At 42.9% G+C, this 16,733-nt stretch overlaps 3 protein-coding genes across 3 annotated transcripts; 2 read left to right on the forward strand and 1 right to left on the reverse strand.

Annotated features, from left to right (window-relative positions):
* Positions 1–308: 308 nt before the first annotated feature.
* On the reverse strand, positions 309–3,928 carry rpl21 (ribosomal protein L21). Its single transcript, XM_034861612.1, has 6 exons — positions 3,776–3,928; positions 2,997–3,075; positions 2,795–2,856; positions 1,800–1,912; positions 674–824; positions 309–436 (listed from the first exon to the last, which is right to left on the reverse strand). Exons 2-6 carry the CDS (start codon positions 3,061–3,063, stop codon positions 347–349), a joined length of 483 nt encoding a protein of 160 aa, XP_034717503.1. The 5' UTR covers positions 3,064–3,075; positions 3,776–3,928; the 3' UTR covers positions 309–346.
* Positions 3,929–4,117: 189 nt separating this feature from the next.
* Positions 4,118–11,028, forward strand: usp12a (ubiquitin specific peptidase 12a). The gene is made up of 9 exons (XM_034861609.1): positions 4,118–4,476; positions 5,541–5,621; positions 5,720–5,933; positions 6,742–6,977; positions 7,228–7,304; positions 8,688–8,771; positions 8,864–9,061; positions 10,473–10,551; positions 10,643–11,028. Exons 1-9 carry the CDS (start codon positions 4,189–4,191, stop codon positions 10,742–10,744), a joined length of 1,359 nt encoding a protein of 452 aa, XP_034717500.1. The 5' UTR covers positions 4,118–4,188; the 3' UTR covers positions 10,745–11,028.
* Positions 11,029–12,170: 1,142 nt separating this feature from the next.
* On the forward strand, positions 12,171–16,652 carry gpr12 (G protein-coupled receptor 12). The gene is made up of 2 exons (XM_034861611.1): positions 12,171–12,544; positions 13,210–16,652. The coding sequence occupies exon 2, from the start codon at positions 13,222–13,224 to the stop codon at positions 14,239–14,241; it is 1,020 nt and encodes a 339-aa protein (XP_034717502.1). The 5' UTR covers positions 12,171–12,544; positions 13,210–13,221; the 3' UTR covers positions 14,242–16,652.
* Positions 16,653–16,733: the final 81 nt, after the last annotated feature.

Below are 16,733 nucleotides of genomic sequence, written 5' to 3' on the forward strand. Positions count from 1 at the left end.
GCTTTTGCCTGGGTATAGACCTTTGAATTCATCCACTTCAAAGATGGAAACCCAAACACCGTCAGATATCAGGCAACATTGACAGTGCAAATGTGATTAACACTATTAACCTTGTAGACCTGAGAGGGATTAAGTGTTAGGATATAATATGCTTGCGACACGTGTACCACTCAACCTCTGATTGCCGGTGTAATAAAAAAGTGCATTTGATTAATTTTCATTTAGCAATCAAATGACAATCATTACTGAGCGATAACATATCCTTACAATCAAAATAAAAAATGTGTGAACAGATAACATGACGAGCATTGTGTGTACAAATATTTTTTTAATTTTGGTGAGCACTTTATGCCATGAACTCGTAGGGGATTGGCTCCAGCAGCTGTGGCTCGTTTTTCTTGGTGCTGACGAAGTGAGCATCACGAGGAGGAGCAGGCTGTAGAGACGAGGAGAATTTAAGATAATCAAATGAGCAAAAGCAACCACTTCATTCACCACATACTTGTACCATTGGGAATCTATTCTAAACGGTTTTAATTTGATGTAGAGTAAAATCAATGAAACTGACTTCATTCATAAAAGATTTTCACCATGACATCTTAGACTTTCCATTTCTTTTCAACTAAAAAAAAAGAAATCACAAAAAGTTAAATAATTTTGTACCACTTCATACCTGTCGCTTCAGTTCCACCCAGCTGCCCTTCTGCTTGGCCTCCATCTTCTTGGCCTCGTTTGCCTTGACCCGCTGCAGGAAACTGTCCCTGCTCTTTGAGTGCTTCACATGCTCAATGCGCACATTAATCCTCTTAGCCAGGATCTTGCCCCTGTGAGAGGCAAAAACATGAATGAGATCACATAAAACGGAAAAAATAAAAACAACTTGACGGGCAGCTTTAGCACAAAACTGTATTGTCTCCTCAATACAGCCCCAGGTCAAACACGAGTCTGAATGGGGTGCTTAAGGATGAAATACTTTTCCCAATGTGAATGACCACGGAGGACATGAACAATCCTGGTGGCAAAGTGAAGATTGGGTCACATCCCTCCTCGATAAATTCTACACCAAAGATTGAAGCTACAATTTGTACTCATCAAAACATTTTAAATGTGACATCTAGCCCCGGAAATATTGAGTCAAAGACTTAATTTCTTGCATAGTAATACATTTTAAGGTGCAAATTTATGAAAAATCTTTGTCAAGAAAAAAAACTAAATCCTCCAACTTTCCCCCAAGGAGCAGCTTTTGTTTCCACGTTGAAAAATGTATAGTAACAAATAAGATAACTGCCATAACTGTTGTAGCCAATTTGTACAATACCATAGTGTTATAAAGACAAAATATTTTGAAATGTAATGTTTTCTATTTTAAAATACATTTAATAAAGTGTCAGTGACGTTTAAAGTGTAATGGATTGCCCTTATGGTTTGGCATGCATATGAAGTGCAAATTAATTACAAATTTAACCATCATGTTTTCAAATAAAGTTTAACTGCCGCTGCCGTGAATGAGACTCAGCAGAGTTTCTCTGAAGCAGGACGGAAAACCCTAGATTGGCCTATGCAACCCTTGCCAGGTTCATGACCACAACCGGTATCTGATTTAATGTTTCAACAACTGAGAACTGGTCAACAAATCATACTGTGACTCCCTTCGCCATCTTGTGTGCACTATGAGAACGTAACGTTTTAAATAAGTAATTATTAGTGAAAGAGAGTAAAGTCCTTTGGTGTGTACTATTCCAAAATTACACAAGCGTACACACTTAAGTGTCACAAAAGAAAGGCCGCTTCCTACTTACTTGACCTGCTTGTTGACAATAATGCCGACAGCATGTTGGGTTACGTTGTACACACGTCCTGTCTTGCCATGGTAGCATTTGTGAGGCATCCCTCTCTGAATGGTACCTGTACCCTAAAAAGAAAATCACATATAACAATGTATTTAGCAACAAGTTAATCACCAGTAATCAACACTACATGGAACCAACAAGTTCCACTGTGATTTTAGGTGAACCCATCCCAATAAGAAACATCTCCAATTCAGAACATTACTCTGCACCTTACCGAAATCCTTGTCTACTCAACATCCTACTCGACATCCATGTCAACTCAACTTTTGGTTTATGTTTATCCAGATAAATCATTTTAATGTCACTCTCTGAAGCACATTTCACTACAGCCTCTTAAAAGGAACACGCCGATTTGAGACTTTAGCTTATTCAGCGTATCCCCCCCCCAGAGTTAGACAAGTCGATACATACTCGTCCCATCTCTGTGCGTGTCGTAACTGTCTGACCCACCGCTAAACTAGCTTACCACAGATCTTGGAGGTAATGGGCTTCAAAAAGCCTACTGCTACCAATAAGTGCTAAAATAACGGCAACATTTTCCAATATACATGATGTGATTTGTACATTCACAGCATGTACAGATAAGGTCACATGAGACACAGCCACCTAACCGTATACATACTGGGAACTATTCTCAACAGAAGGCAAAGCACTGGTACTTCTGTAACAACGGTGCTTTTCAGGTGTTGCGCTAATCACTGACCAAGTAGCAATATGGACTAATATAACACTAGGGGATACGGTAAAAAAGCCAAAGTCTCAATAAGTCGGTGTGTTACTTTAAAACTTCTGGAATATGACTGAAGATAAAGTGGACATCCTAAGCATAACATTAAAAGTTCTGTAAATATTAAATTAGTATTGTCTGGACTAAATGTACCATGCAGTTTAACTGTCTACTCAACCAAACAAGAAAACAAGTCAACAAACATGCTCTGCCTTACCTTGATGTCAACAATGTCACCCTTTCTGTAGATGCGCATGTATGTGGACAGGGGAATTGGGCCTGTAAAGTGAATGCAATAAATGTATTCATGTTATTTTGCAAACACTGGTTCTAAAAGCCACATGCCATTAATTTAAAAAAGAGAATTGCAGTTAAAGTGTGGTCTGATATAAAAAGTTACCCTTTAAATGTGTACTCACCATGCTTGCGGAATGGCCTGCTAAACATGTACCTGGTCCCCCTCCTCTTGCCTCTGGTGTTCGTCATGATGCCTGATTACTAAGAACATACAACGGTACTCGTTAAAATTAGTCATGGTAGATTTAAAATATTTTAGTTTCATGGACGGAAAATGGCACGTCAATAAAGTATATGCATCATATGATGGATGGCACAAATATGACTGCAGTAACAGCCCATAAACGCCCGTGTAACATAGCTGGCACACAGACTAAGAATGAGCTCAACGTGTTTAACAGCTGATCCAAGTGAATGACAACAGAAACGTTTAAGTTTCCGTATCACACGCACATGAGGGATGTTGTTGATCAAATTGAGTCAATATAGCACTGCTGCTGATTTCACGAGAAAATATTCTTACGTAAAGGCTAGCCACACAATGCATGTCTAGCACAAGTATCACTACGTTAGGCAGCACCGTATCTGCAATATCACGGTCGAATATCTACGAAAAAAAATCCGTGTTAAGCTTTATTACAGCGGGTGCAACACGGTGTTGAAGGAAAACACTGTTTCCACTAACGTTGAACGTTTCTCTGCCTGCAAGGCCCACATGGAGAGCCACGCTGCTGGTCCTGCTCACATTAAACGGAAGTTATCACTCAATTTAACGTTTTTTCAGGCCTTACCACGACATTTATATGTAAAGGGAAACATGCGGTGCATATATACCTATATTTATGTACGAATAATATGCTAATAAAGTCGAAAATAAAATTTTAAACGGAGAGGATCTTACCCCCGGTGTCTACAAGATGGCGGGTACGGCGGAAAGAGAGCTTAAAAGACCCTAAACTCCGCCTTGTGAAATACAATTGAGGCAGGCCGCGATATTGCCTGAACCAAATGAATGTGACGCTAAAGGATTCCGTACAACATACGGTAACTGGTCTTAGTTCAGTTGTGATCTAACTATAACGTTTCTGCTATTTTAATGGGGAAACATATGACGCGACTGCTAAAAGGAAATCGTTGTAATAAATACATATACAATCATAATAAAATATTAACAAAACAATTCGTTATCACTCATAGCTATTGATGATACGCATGCGCAAAACTTCAGCAAGGCTAACCTTTTTTGATGATATAGTATCTTTATCAGTGATTTTGACATTATTTGATTTGACTTCGATAACTAAGAGTGTCCGAATGTGTGACACGCATATACCAAAACGAAGCGATCAGCTGGACCGACCATTATCGTGTTTGGGCCCGTCATTAAGTGAAGGCGGAAACAACAAGCAGTGCATTATCTTGTTTTGCGTTTTCGTGAGCGGTTGGACCTTTCGTCTCGAGCTCAGCAGCAGTATAATCGCCTGCCTTTCCTCACGAGGGAAGCCAGCCCAGTCTTGTCAGCGCGCGGCGGTGGTTGAAGATGGCGCTAGCCGAATGGAAATCCTAATGACAGTTTCCAAATTTGCCTCTTTTTGTACCATGGTAAGTGCACGGCATTCTCATACTTACATTAAAAGGGGCACCGGTTGAAATGGAAACCATGGCCGCACTCTTATTGTTTTTTAAATTGTGTAATTACAAATAACAAATAGTTAATTCTCGTGTCCGTGCTAGCCGAGGAGTTTTCCGACCATAGCAAATGCAGCAGACACCCACTGCCTTCTCCGCTTTGTTTTTTTAGTTAACGACAGCAACGTCAGATGGACACTCTTTAGTAATGATTTTTTTTCAACTCATACGTTAGCGATTTATTCGGTTAATATGTGTCTTATACTCTTTGAGCACAGTGCACCTGCTGCAGCTGGGATTCACAGCTAACTAACCTAGCTATGTTAAGGTAGCTAGCGTTAAAGCTAAACCAGTGTTACATCTTACGAACAACTGGAACAGCTGGATAATAGATGCTTTCAGACTGGGAGACGATTCATCTGTAGTATGCTTGGAGAAACCGTGGAAAAAAGCTAAATTGACGTGTTGGCCTTTACTACCAGACATTATTAACGCAGGCAATGACGACATGGTTTAACATTAGCTGCGCAGTTGTGGACCCGCTCCAGGTCCATGTCCGCGTCCGCTCTGCAGTTTGCTGCTGTCAACATATTGCATCGTACTCTATTAACCCTTACCAAATCATAGCCGCCGCCGAGTCCTGTGCTGATTTCAAAAATATATCTGCATTTGAATATTTTTTATTTGAACATATGTAATTATGTAATCTCAGCAGAGTTTCACATTTAAAACATTTTCTGGATGTGTGTAATCACTAGCTGGGGTCAGCCTTACTTTACTGTCCGTCAAAGATGAATGTGGTGCTCTAGCGGTATAGAACGGCGAAGTGGAAGGGACATGCCAATTCTTGGACACTTTAGTTTTTATTGTTCATCTGTGCAACAAATTACTATGGAAATGCCAAGTTGCTGCTACCTAATTATGTGGCAATTAATTACAAATTCAGTAGTGGTGTTGATGTGTTTTTTCATTGTTTTTTTTCAAAATTACTGCTGATTTTAAATATGTTTGTGTTTCTTGACTTTGTGCATTTACAGGGCGCCAATGCCTCTGCTCTGGAGAAAGAGATTGGATCTGAGCAGTTTCCGGTCAATGAGCACTACTTTGGCCTGGTCAATGTAAGTAATTGATGCACTGTGCAGATTCAGTGTTTTGTGTTCACCGTCACCTGACTCGTACTCCCACTGATTTGATTGCATTCCATCATTGATTTTAGTTTGGAAACACCTGCTACTGCAACTCGGTGTTGCAGGCTCTATACTTCTGCCGGCCGTTTCGGGAGAAGATCTTGGCGTACCGCAGTCAGCCTCGGCGAAAGGAGAACCTGCTCACCTGCCTGGCCGACCTGTTTCACAGTATTGCCAATCAGAAGAGAAAAGTGGGCGTCATACCACCCAAGAAGTTCATCACACGGCTTCGCAAAGAGAATGGTGAGAAGAAACTGATAAACTTTGGGGGGGAGTAGTGTGTTCTAAATAGGGATGCCAAGAATCCAGATTCAGGTTTGGATTCTGCTGAATATTGGGAACTGCCGAACCTTAGAATTTTTTCACACTGAACCCTACGCTTGTACTAGGTGCGCTGCGTTGGTCGATGTAATGACGCCACCGTTGATTATGGGAAAGTGTTTACCTATTTGGTCTGTTCAATGCAGTAGGCTGTGAGAAAGTGAAGATGGAACTTGTGAGCAGTACTTTCAGTCAAAAGAAGGCAAATCAAGTCGAGCTACATGTCAAATTAAAACGGCCGGCTGCTGCTCATTAGCTAACCTTAGCTTTCTAATTTCACCCACCCAGCATGTCTTCATCATACTCTGGTTAGCCAAAATTTGCCTAACTAAATTGTCACTCATCTGGCAATAGCCATGTGCTTTCCTACAATGTGAAAAGAGCATGTAATTTCAACATTAACTTGTTATATTTAACTATTTTACAGGCTGTAGACTTGTTTACTTCATTAATGTGTTTACTGTGTTAATGGACTGAAGATTGGATCAGTATTTGGTTTCGGATTCAGTATTCGGCCAACGCCAAAAATCTGGATTTGGTGCATCCCTAGTTCTAAAGGAGCTACAGCAGAGTGTCATCACTTTAAGTACTGCTTAATTTCCTTATCTTTTTGTTTTCCCTAATTTTCCGCGGACTCCTGGAGAGCTTTGAAACAGCATTAGATCCTGAAGTAAGGAGCAAACAGCAACTGAATTGGAAGTCTAAAGTCTCTCTGCACTTTCTTCCTCAGAGCTGTTTGACAATTACATGCAGCAGGATGCCCATGAGTTTCTGAACTATCTGCTCAACACCATCGCTGATCTGCTTCAGGAGGAGAGGAAGCAGGACAAGACCAACGGGCGCCTTGCCAATGGCACATTGGACTCTCAGAACAACAACAGCAATGCCACGCCCGCTCCCACCTGGGTCCATGAGATTTTCCAAGGCACTCTGACCAATGAGACACGCTGCCTCACCTGTGAAACGGTAAGATGTCTCTTTGCTATTGTCATACGAGGCGGACGTTTAAGGGGCTTACATAAAATGTCACTACCAAGTGGCACCAGAGTCTTGTTTAAACAATGTTTTAGGTAAATACAATAGAATTGCAGACATTTTTATTTGTTATTGCCATATTTTTACAGCCCTATATTATTATATTCCAAACCGATTATTTAAGTTCTAGTATTTGAGTTTAGTTGCATATAGCTCATTTTGATGTGATTTTTCTCTTCAGATAAGCAGCAAAGATGAGGACTTTCTGGACCTTTCTGTGGATGTAGAACAGAATACCTCCATCACACACTGCCTCAGGTAAAATCAATTGCATGTAGAAGCAAAGCTAAAGCAGGATTTGTAGTTGATTGACAGAAAATGAATTTGCAACTATTATGATAAAGAAGATTAGTTTTTTTCAATGCAAAACATTTGATGGTTCCAGCTTCTTAAAAGCGCTACCTTTCTTCATCTAACGTTATAATAAACAGGATTGCTTTGGGTTCTGGACTGTTGCTCGGACAAAAAAAATGCAGTGTTTTGAAATTGAATCATTCATTTTGTAGATGTGAACAGAGGCTTGTACTACAAATCAAGATCAACATGCCTTGGATTTATGTCAGTTACCCAGCTTCACCAAGCCCTAACAACCGCAATCCTCCGTAACCTGTCACGCCGGTGGTTAACAACTAGTTGAATCGATCCAGGGTTTCCCGATCGAGCGACACACACAAGCTTTCACATAAAAGAAGCAATGTTTGCACAGCGTGACCAATTGCAAACATATACCAGAGCCGCATATTTTACATAAGAAGAGCAAACTATAATTCTACATAAATATAAGGAACACAGACACAGTTTTACAGGCAAAACGCAATACAGTTAGTGATTTCTAAAAAGGAAGGAAAGCTGGCAAAAAAGTAGCCAACGCTGTAAATCACAACGCTTATCTTTATGTAATTTCCCCATCAGTCAGGCACAAGATTTAACCATAATTACACTTGTGCTTTCCGTAACCTGTCGTTGCTTTAGCCTTTTATTTCAGTGTAAACCATGGCAGTGGGAAGTGATCGTGAGGGCAAATATAAAAACCTAATTCAAACCAATGTGCTCAATGGCAGCACATGCCTTAAGAAGCCGACATATAGAAATCCCGTAGGCTAAACTCCCTCAGCCAACATTTGAATATGTTTTTATATTTATTAATGAAATGGCAAAATCACCATCCTAAAACCCACCAGACTCCATTTAAATAATCATTACTTTATCATCGTAAAACACAAATAGCCTATAGGTAATTTCCTCTGCTTAAAATCGGTATCTTTCATAAAAAATACCCATCGGGGAATGGTAACGGGGTTGTTGATCTCCAAATGTTTTGACTTTTATAAGCACACCTCTCTCTTGCTCTCTCTCTCTCCACGCACTGAGGTCCAGCTGTTATCAACCGAGTATTGATTGGTCAGTAGGCGGTGCTTTTACATTGCGTGATCTCTAATCTCCAACTTGACCTGCTCCCAACCAGGTTAGGTGTTCAGCATAAGTTATCACGACGATTTAACCCGGTAAAAAACGATCCATCGTTGCGATACAGAAAACCCTGGGTTGAACGTGAAGTTACCTCATTAATGCCAAATCTTGGTTTGTAGTACAGGCTTACGATTGTACATTGACTGTTTCTCTCTTTGTGGCTTCTCTCAGAGGTTTCAGTAACACAGAGACACTGTGCAGTGAGTACAAATACTACTGTGAAGAATGTAGAAGCAAGCAGGAGGCACACAAGAGGTCTGCATACAAGTTGATTCTTGAACGTGTCCTTTTATGTGTGTGTGGTCGGGTATTTGGATATGTCTGACTCAGTAATATTTGTGATGTAGGATGCGTGTTAAGAAGCTGCCAATGATCTTGGCTTTGCACCTGAAGCGCTTTAAGTACATGGAGCAGCTGCAGCGCTACACCAAGCTGTCCTATCGCGTTGTCTTCCCTCTGGAGCTCCGCCTCTTCAACACCTCCGGGGACGCCACCAATCCTGAGCGGCTCTACGACCTGGTTGCCGTGGTGGTGCATTGTGGGAGGTGTGTAGGTGATCACACAGCCAGAATACAACACCTTATATCTGTCTCCACAGCAACCAGAGACGGGCAGACAAAGCATTGTCCTGATAATAAAATGCATTTGAAGCCATTAGCACAAAAATAAAGGTACATTAGAATCTAAATCCCAGCTAGCAGAGGAAAACGCAGGCCCTCATCCATAATGTTCAGCTGTACTGTTTCTCAGCGCTGGTTTTGACCCAGTTTGAGTGGAAGTTTGTCTGCCTGTGATTATACAAGGTGTTTCCCTGCTTTTCACACATCATGCTGAAACAAACTCAAGCCCTTCATGGCTCTGAATAGAAATGTATTAAAAAAAGTATGGTAACTTTATATGGAGTTGATCAAGTGAGTGGGCGAGTCTTACAGATTAAGTTGTCTTTTCTTCCCCCCTTTGAGGTTTACTCCCGTTTATGTATTTATTCAGAGCAGGGAGATGTATCCTGTAATTGATGCCATGATTTAAGGGCATGATTTTGGTTATATTCTCGTCATGATATAGTGCTTAAATGATACAGTGTACTGAATATTGTCTCAAGTGAGTGAAATTAACAAATTTCTCCCCTTTTTGGGCAACATTTCCACGTAACGGCATAAGACAGTCTAGTATAGACCAGAATAATTATGTATCCTGATACAAGTTTCAAGATATTATTCTTTTCAGAATGCAGTATTTGCACAAATATAGTACTTGACAATCCGCTTTAGCAAACAACTGTAATAGTGGTACACTTAAAAAAAAACACACATTTCAACGGCCATGCTTAATTCACTTTGTTGCTTGATGATATACTTTTTCTTTAAGGGCTTTGCGGTGATGATGTAATTACAGCATCCATTGTTGTGTCGTTCCCATTTTCTCTCGCCTTGTGTTTTTTTGTCTTTTGGATCTCGAGCAATATGATTAAAAAACAAAAAGGATTTCCCCAAAAAAAGCTTTAAATGTAAAAGCTGTCCAGAGAGAGAGATGATAATTTCACAGATTAACAAATTAAAGGAACATGGCTGTGTGTGTGGATCAGTTTTTGCACAGGTTAGGGAAAGAATTGCAGATTCCTGGTAAAGTGTAGGAGAACCTCCATGGGAAGGTAAGTAGTGCCTAAATGATCATGCTGTTGCTGTCACACCACAGGAATTGTTGGTTAATGCCTTCATGTTGGAAATCAAAAAGAAGTCCCTTGAAGTTGTAAGCTAGTTTTAATAAACACAATAGTGTTTTCAAATTGTTGCATTGGTCTCATGCTTACACATTGCTAATTGTTTTTTACTGCATATTAATCAACTGAAAGTACTTATTTAAAACTTTTAATAGTATTTTTTTTGTCAGATTCAGTGAGTCAGATATCAAGACCGTAGAGGCTAAAGTTTACTATAATGTTCTATTTCTTTTCAGTGGTCCAAACAGGGGTCACTACATTGCCATTGTGAAAAGTCACGACTTCTGGTTGCTGTTTGATGATGATATTGTAGAGGTGAGCAAGTTCATTTGTATATACATTTGATTTAGTGTTCAGTGCTTTTATTTTGCTAACCCTGCTGTATGCCGTCTTTCTGTTCTTGTAGAAAATTGATGCACAGGCAATAGAAGAATTCTACGGTCTCACTTCTGAAATCTCCAAGAACTCTGAGTCGGGCTACATCCTCTTTTACCAGTCCAGAGACTAAATGTGGTGTGGAGTGTTTCGCCACAGCAACCAGGAGTGCTCTGTTCCCTCTTAATGAGGAACAGTGGACCATAAACGCACCATAGCAGTCCGCGTAGTGTCCCACCTGCCGGCACAGCTGTATTTCATACTTCAGCACTGCAGCTCAGCCGTGGAATTTCCCCGTACTTACCAGCTGTCCCTCCTTGACCCCACCATCCCCTTCTCTCTGACTGGATGCTGCTGCTGCTGTCGGGACAGTTAGACGATGACGAATGAAAATTGTGTCAAGATTGTTTTTAAAAAAAGACGTTGAATGAGGGTTGTACAGATAAAGGTTGGTTGTATGAGTGGCGTATTAGTTTTTCCTTGGTTTTGGGGTTAAATGGGTATTTAATAATTCATCTGATGTAACATTGGCCTGGTGTCGTCGTCGTCGTCCCCCCCCCCCCCCCCCCAACATACACACACAAACACACACACACCAACATACACTGTTATTCTGCAATGGGATTTACTGTGGAGTGGATCATGTTTTTGATCATTGTCATGGATGGGTGGGGGGTGGGTGTCGCCTTTATAGGGCACACTGGGTTGTGTATTTCTACAGTGTACAGACTGGTATTTGTATAAATATTACAAGAAGATAATATTGGAAATTGTTAGACCTTAAGATGTATTAACACTATGGTGCACTTTTGATACCGTTTTGTAGGTGTTGGCAAGTTTAATGTGAGGGTTTGCTTGAAAAAAAGCCTGTTATAAAGCGATCATTTTCTGTTTTAAAGAAAAAGAAATAAAGCCAGTAAGATTGCGACAGGGTGTGCTATGCTCTCTTTTTTTGCGCCCCACAGGTAGGCACTGATGACTCATAGGGACTCAACATTGCCCCTTAGCGGTGTTACCTTCAACAGGAGCTATTTTTAATCCATTCAGATCCAAAAGCCAGGTGCTTTGGAAAACCGCCCACGCACATAGCACATAATGCTTGGCCAGCTAACTGCGCACATCAACCAGACACCCGTCAGTTCCTCATCAGTAGAGGTGTCTCGTAGTCAGTGCTGCAAGGATGGAGAGAAGAGGTAGAGAAGATGGAGGATAGGGGAGAGGGAGGAAGGGAGAGAAGGAGGTTGCTGTTAATAGAACAGACAGGACCAGAATAGCAGGGCGTCCCAGAAGAAAAGCGAGTCTCTGGCTCCGTGCCTTCCAGCATCTTCATATCTGAAACTCGAGTCAGGCAACATAAAATAAATAAAACTAACAGTTGGAAGTCTTTTGCTAATGCAGTTTGTTTAAATGGGCCGGAATAAGCTTTATTAGGAAAAGGATCAATGTTGCAACATACAGTCATGCCTGTTGAAATAAGGCATGTTGGACTGTTGCAATAAACGACTAGGCATGTGAAAAGTCCGCCCCCCCAAACACACACACACGCACACACACACACACACACACACCTCTGTCTTTGTCCTTGAGACAGAACGGATCAGACATTTAGCTCTTTAACGGGGTTAAACCGGCCTCTGGTGGTCTGGTCCATTTGGGACTCCTCCTTTATCATCGATCCTCTCCTCCCCTCCACACACACACACACACACACACACACACACACCTCGTTCTCTTCCGCCCCTGCTCCGGCAGACCCGCTCCCCGCGTTTTTTTTCTCCTCACATCATCCCCGCTCTCAGGCAGAGAAGACCAGCATCCCCGTTCCCTGGCTGCGTCTCTGTCCGCCGGCGCTGCACCATCCTTATCAATAACATGGAAATAGAAGGCTGTCGTTCTTCCATCTAGACGGAAAGTCTCACTATACAGAGTCCAGGTAGGTCGGGTTGGAATGAGAGCATTGAGCATCCTTGACATGCATGAAAAAATGAAGCCTGTTTTTTTCCCTTTAGCATCTTCCTGGAGTAGCCGCCGTGTTCCTCTGATGCAAGGTGCAGAAGGGGGTAAAGCAGCACCATGTTGCCACCAGTGTGAGATGCATGTAGCCTATGGTGTTAGAGTCTTCATTTCTATGACGGGCGCGGTATCTTCTTTCATGGAAAGGTGCACATTGTCCCTTACAGCGTCGTGAATTATTACCGGTTCTAGTTTATCTATACCTCTTAGGAAAAGCGGCCTGAAAATGGCTGCAAAGCCCGCTTTGCTTTTCTATTAACCTGTTTCATTTCCCTTGTACATATATAAAAGGCTACATAGAGCTCTAGGTGTACCCTAGAGGCCTCTGTTATAATAGCCTGAACGTGTTTTATTCCCAGAGGAAAATGTATGACCTGTTAACTGTCTGTGCTGGCTAAAATGTTCAAATGCAAAAAGTTGGGGTGGGGCGCAGGAAGGGAAACCGTCCCCACTATTTCTGTCTTTGGTGTTTGAATTGTAAAACTAAAAATAGGAAACAAATAGAGACAAGTTATGGTCCTGCTTGTCCCTGCTTTTGTATTACACTTGGATATCATAACAGTGTGTTTTTTGTGTCAATTTCAGACAGGGGGCACAATGAGTGAAGAGCCGCCGGTCACCCCAAGCTGGTTGACCCCTGACCCCACAGCATGGGCCAGCGGAGGGCCGATGGACAACAGCACCAGCTTGGGGACGTTTCCTCCGGACTCCCTTCCGCCCAGCCAGCTGCCCCTGCTGGTCAACCCCTGGGACATTGTGCTGTGCTCATCGGGGACTCTGATAGCCTGTGAGAACGCCCTGGTGGTGCTGGTGATCTGGCAGAACCCGGCGCTCAGAGCTCCCATGTTCCTGCTTATTGGCAGCCTGGCGCTGGCCGACCTACTGGCCGGCCTGGGCCTGGTGCTGCACTTCACCTGTGCCTATTTGCTTCAGTCCGACTCGGCCCAGTTGCTGACCGTGGGCCTGGTGGTGGCCTCCTTCTCCGCCTCTGTCTTCAGCCTTCTGGCCATCACTATTGACCGCTACCTGTCACTGTACTATGCCCTCACCTATAACTCAGAGCGGACAGCGGCCTTCACCTACACCATGCTGGTGCTGCTTTGGGGCCTCTCCCTGTGCCTGGGCCTGCTGCCCGTCACAGGGGTCAACTGCCTGGCAGAGGAGGCTACATGCAGCGTGGTGCGGCCACTCACAAAGAACAACATTGCCGTGCTGTCCGTCTCGTTCCTGCTGCTCTTCGGCCTCATGCTACAACTCTACGTTCAGATCTGCAAGATTGTGATGCGCCACGCTCACCAGATCGCCCTCCAGCACCACTTCCTGGCTGCCTCACCCCACTACGTCACAACACGGAAGGGCGTGTCTACGCTGGCCATCATCCTGGGTACCTTTGCTGCCTGCTGGATGCCATTTACTGTCTACTCTCTCATTGCTGACTACACCTACCCTCCACTCTACACCTACGCCACGCTGGTGCCTGCCACCTACAACTCCGTCATCAACCCGGTCATCTACGCCTTCAGGAACCAGGAGATACAGAAGGCGCTGTGGCTGGTGTGCTGCGGGTGTGTGCCTGCCAGCGTGGCCCAGCGGGCACGGAGCCCTAGTGACGTCTGACCAAGCAGACAATTGTGGGAAGACAGAGGCGCCCAAAATCAGCTTTGCTTCTTACTGGATGTGTCTGGTGTAGAATAGAGCAGCAGCAAGGGAGGCCGGGGAAGTGGCAGAGGCCTGTGGCCTCAGTTCAGGCTGGAGATGTAACTGGCAGTGGCAGTTTTGTTTATTATCCTCTGCCCACCTGGATGGATAACGTTTTATGTTTTTGTTACACTCACTATAGGGCAAGGTGTCTCACTGTCTTTCCCAGGCAGACAGTGCGGGCAGCATCCCACCCTCTCCCGTTCAACCTGCCCGCCACGCCCTTCCTCTGATCTACAAAAGGCGCTGAGTGCATCACATGTTACAGGCGGCAGCTGTATGTGCATATAGTTAACAGCACGTGAGTTTTGGTTGACACGTGTTTGTTTTTCTTTAAATAGGGAGGGATTAGTAGTTTGCACGCGTGCGTAAATGCGCACGGCAGATTAAACAGTGTGCGAAGAGAGGAGAGGCCGCGGCTGAATATGCAGGCATTTCAACATAGAGCCCGGCTGAAGCAGCGTCCCGGCGCTCTGCTGCTGCACTCTGAACGTGCGTGGAAAGCTAAGCAGCCGCGGAGAGCTAAAAATAGACCCGGCGCTCTCTGATCCGCGCCCTGAGTCCTCCACAGACCCCGAGAAAGAAATTAAGCCGTTTATTCTTCTCCTCACCTCTCCAGATATACCAGTCTTCTTTTCTCTCTTGATTGTGCGTACATGGGTTTTAGTTCATCTCGCGTCTGGGAGGCTCGAGATAAAGTCCCAGGAGACCCCACCAGTAACCCCGCCTCCATTTCTTATCATTAACAGGAGACCAAACCGAATAGAAACCTATCGGATTAGGTAACCCCCTTAAATCGCCCCTTTTTCACCTATTGAATGGAAATTATTAATGTTTTTTTTTTTAAATGTCTTGAGATTATTGTATAATTTTTAATTGAAAAAGCCCACACATTTGAACGATAATTTGAAGGATCAGGAATTTATTTTACATAATAAAACAAATATCAAATGTATTATCCATCAAGTAATACATTAGAATGTAAAATTGACATGCCTATGATCAGATCACTACAAACCTGTAGACAAAAGCCCAACTAGCAAAATGATACAAGGGATTTGTTTTGGTAAAAATCTGTTAAATCTGAATGCATTTCCATTTATTTGATATTTTTGGCTCCATGCTGGACCTCAGTGTATTTGGCACGCAACATATGCCCTTTTCCCCATGAGTTCAGGTAGGTCACAGGCCATGTGACATGTATACCCTGATGTAATCATGGCCCTAATCATTTTTTTACGGCCCAAAACCCAAACTCACAACACCCACTAGCTGCTCTGAGTTAGTTCTCGTTTATTTTTTATCTCAAAATTAGTTTGCAAACCTGACAAACATGCTCTCTAATTCCTCATTCCTTCATATCTTGTCAGCAATAACTAGCCTATGAATGGTAGTTATTTTTTTAGATGTGAAGCAATACTCAGACAGCAATAACATCCACGCACCATGACTTCTTCGTGCTGCATGAAGTACCTTAATGGGCGCTCAGGTTAGGGGGATGTGTTGTAGTGACTAGCATCAGTGAGCTACAAGTGATGCTTCCACGACACCTTTTCAAATAGGTAATAGGATATTCACTCCTGGGCTGGAAAATGTGGACAAAATGAAACAACTCATTTATCACGGTGACACCATTGCCTCATTCCTGCCTAATGATTTTTTTCTTCCAACTCAAAATTGGGCTTTGATTATTTGTCAAATCAGGATGACATTTTTTATTTTGTTGCCTCGGTCTTTTGTGATGAACTGATTATTGTAACCTCATGTGTCTCATGTGTGATATGGGACTGTGTTTTTTGTTCATAAGTTGCATGACCTCTGTGTGTGTGTGTGTGTGTGTGTGTGTGTGTCCAGCAGCTAAGTAGACCATAATCTGTCTCCTTGTAAGGGGGTAAAACAGGTCTGAGGAATGTAACTTCCTGTTGCCCCCCTGATGTTAGAGGATAATGCTGCCAATCTTCCTGTCAATTTGGAGAGAGGTGGCGTCGTTGTGTTTGTAGAGCTTTTTTAAAGAGGGATAGGACTAGTACGTAGATGGTCCAGCACTTCAAGCCAAAGGGAAAAGGACTCTGAATGAACTGGGTCCTAGTCCTGCCCTGTGTTTTCTCTCTCCTATATACTACTAATATTCTACTTTAAAATCAATCGAGTCTGGTCGAGGCAGGCGTCCGCTAAGTGACCTGAATGATTCTATGAGCTAAAAGTCACTTCCAAACACAAAGACACTGCTATTTCTTTCCTTCCTTGCGGCCTCCCCTCTCAGAGAGTCTGATGGAGGCATTTGAGCAGTTCCAATCTTCTTCTTTCTGGCCTTAGATCTGGTGCAAAAAGGGGGATGAGTAAGGAAAGCAGAGGAGTAGCATTTCTGATCATTGGAATGTGAACTTGTGTGGAGTGTCAGACTGAAACCT

Source organism: Etheostoma cragini, chromosome 22 (assembly GCF_013103735.1).
Source record: "Etheostoma cragini isolate CJK2018 chromosome 22, CSU_Ecrag_1.0, whole genome shotgun sequence".
NCBI lineage: Eukaryota > Metazoa > Chordata > Actinopteri > Perciformes > Percidae > Etheostoma > Etheostoma cragini.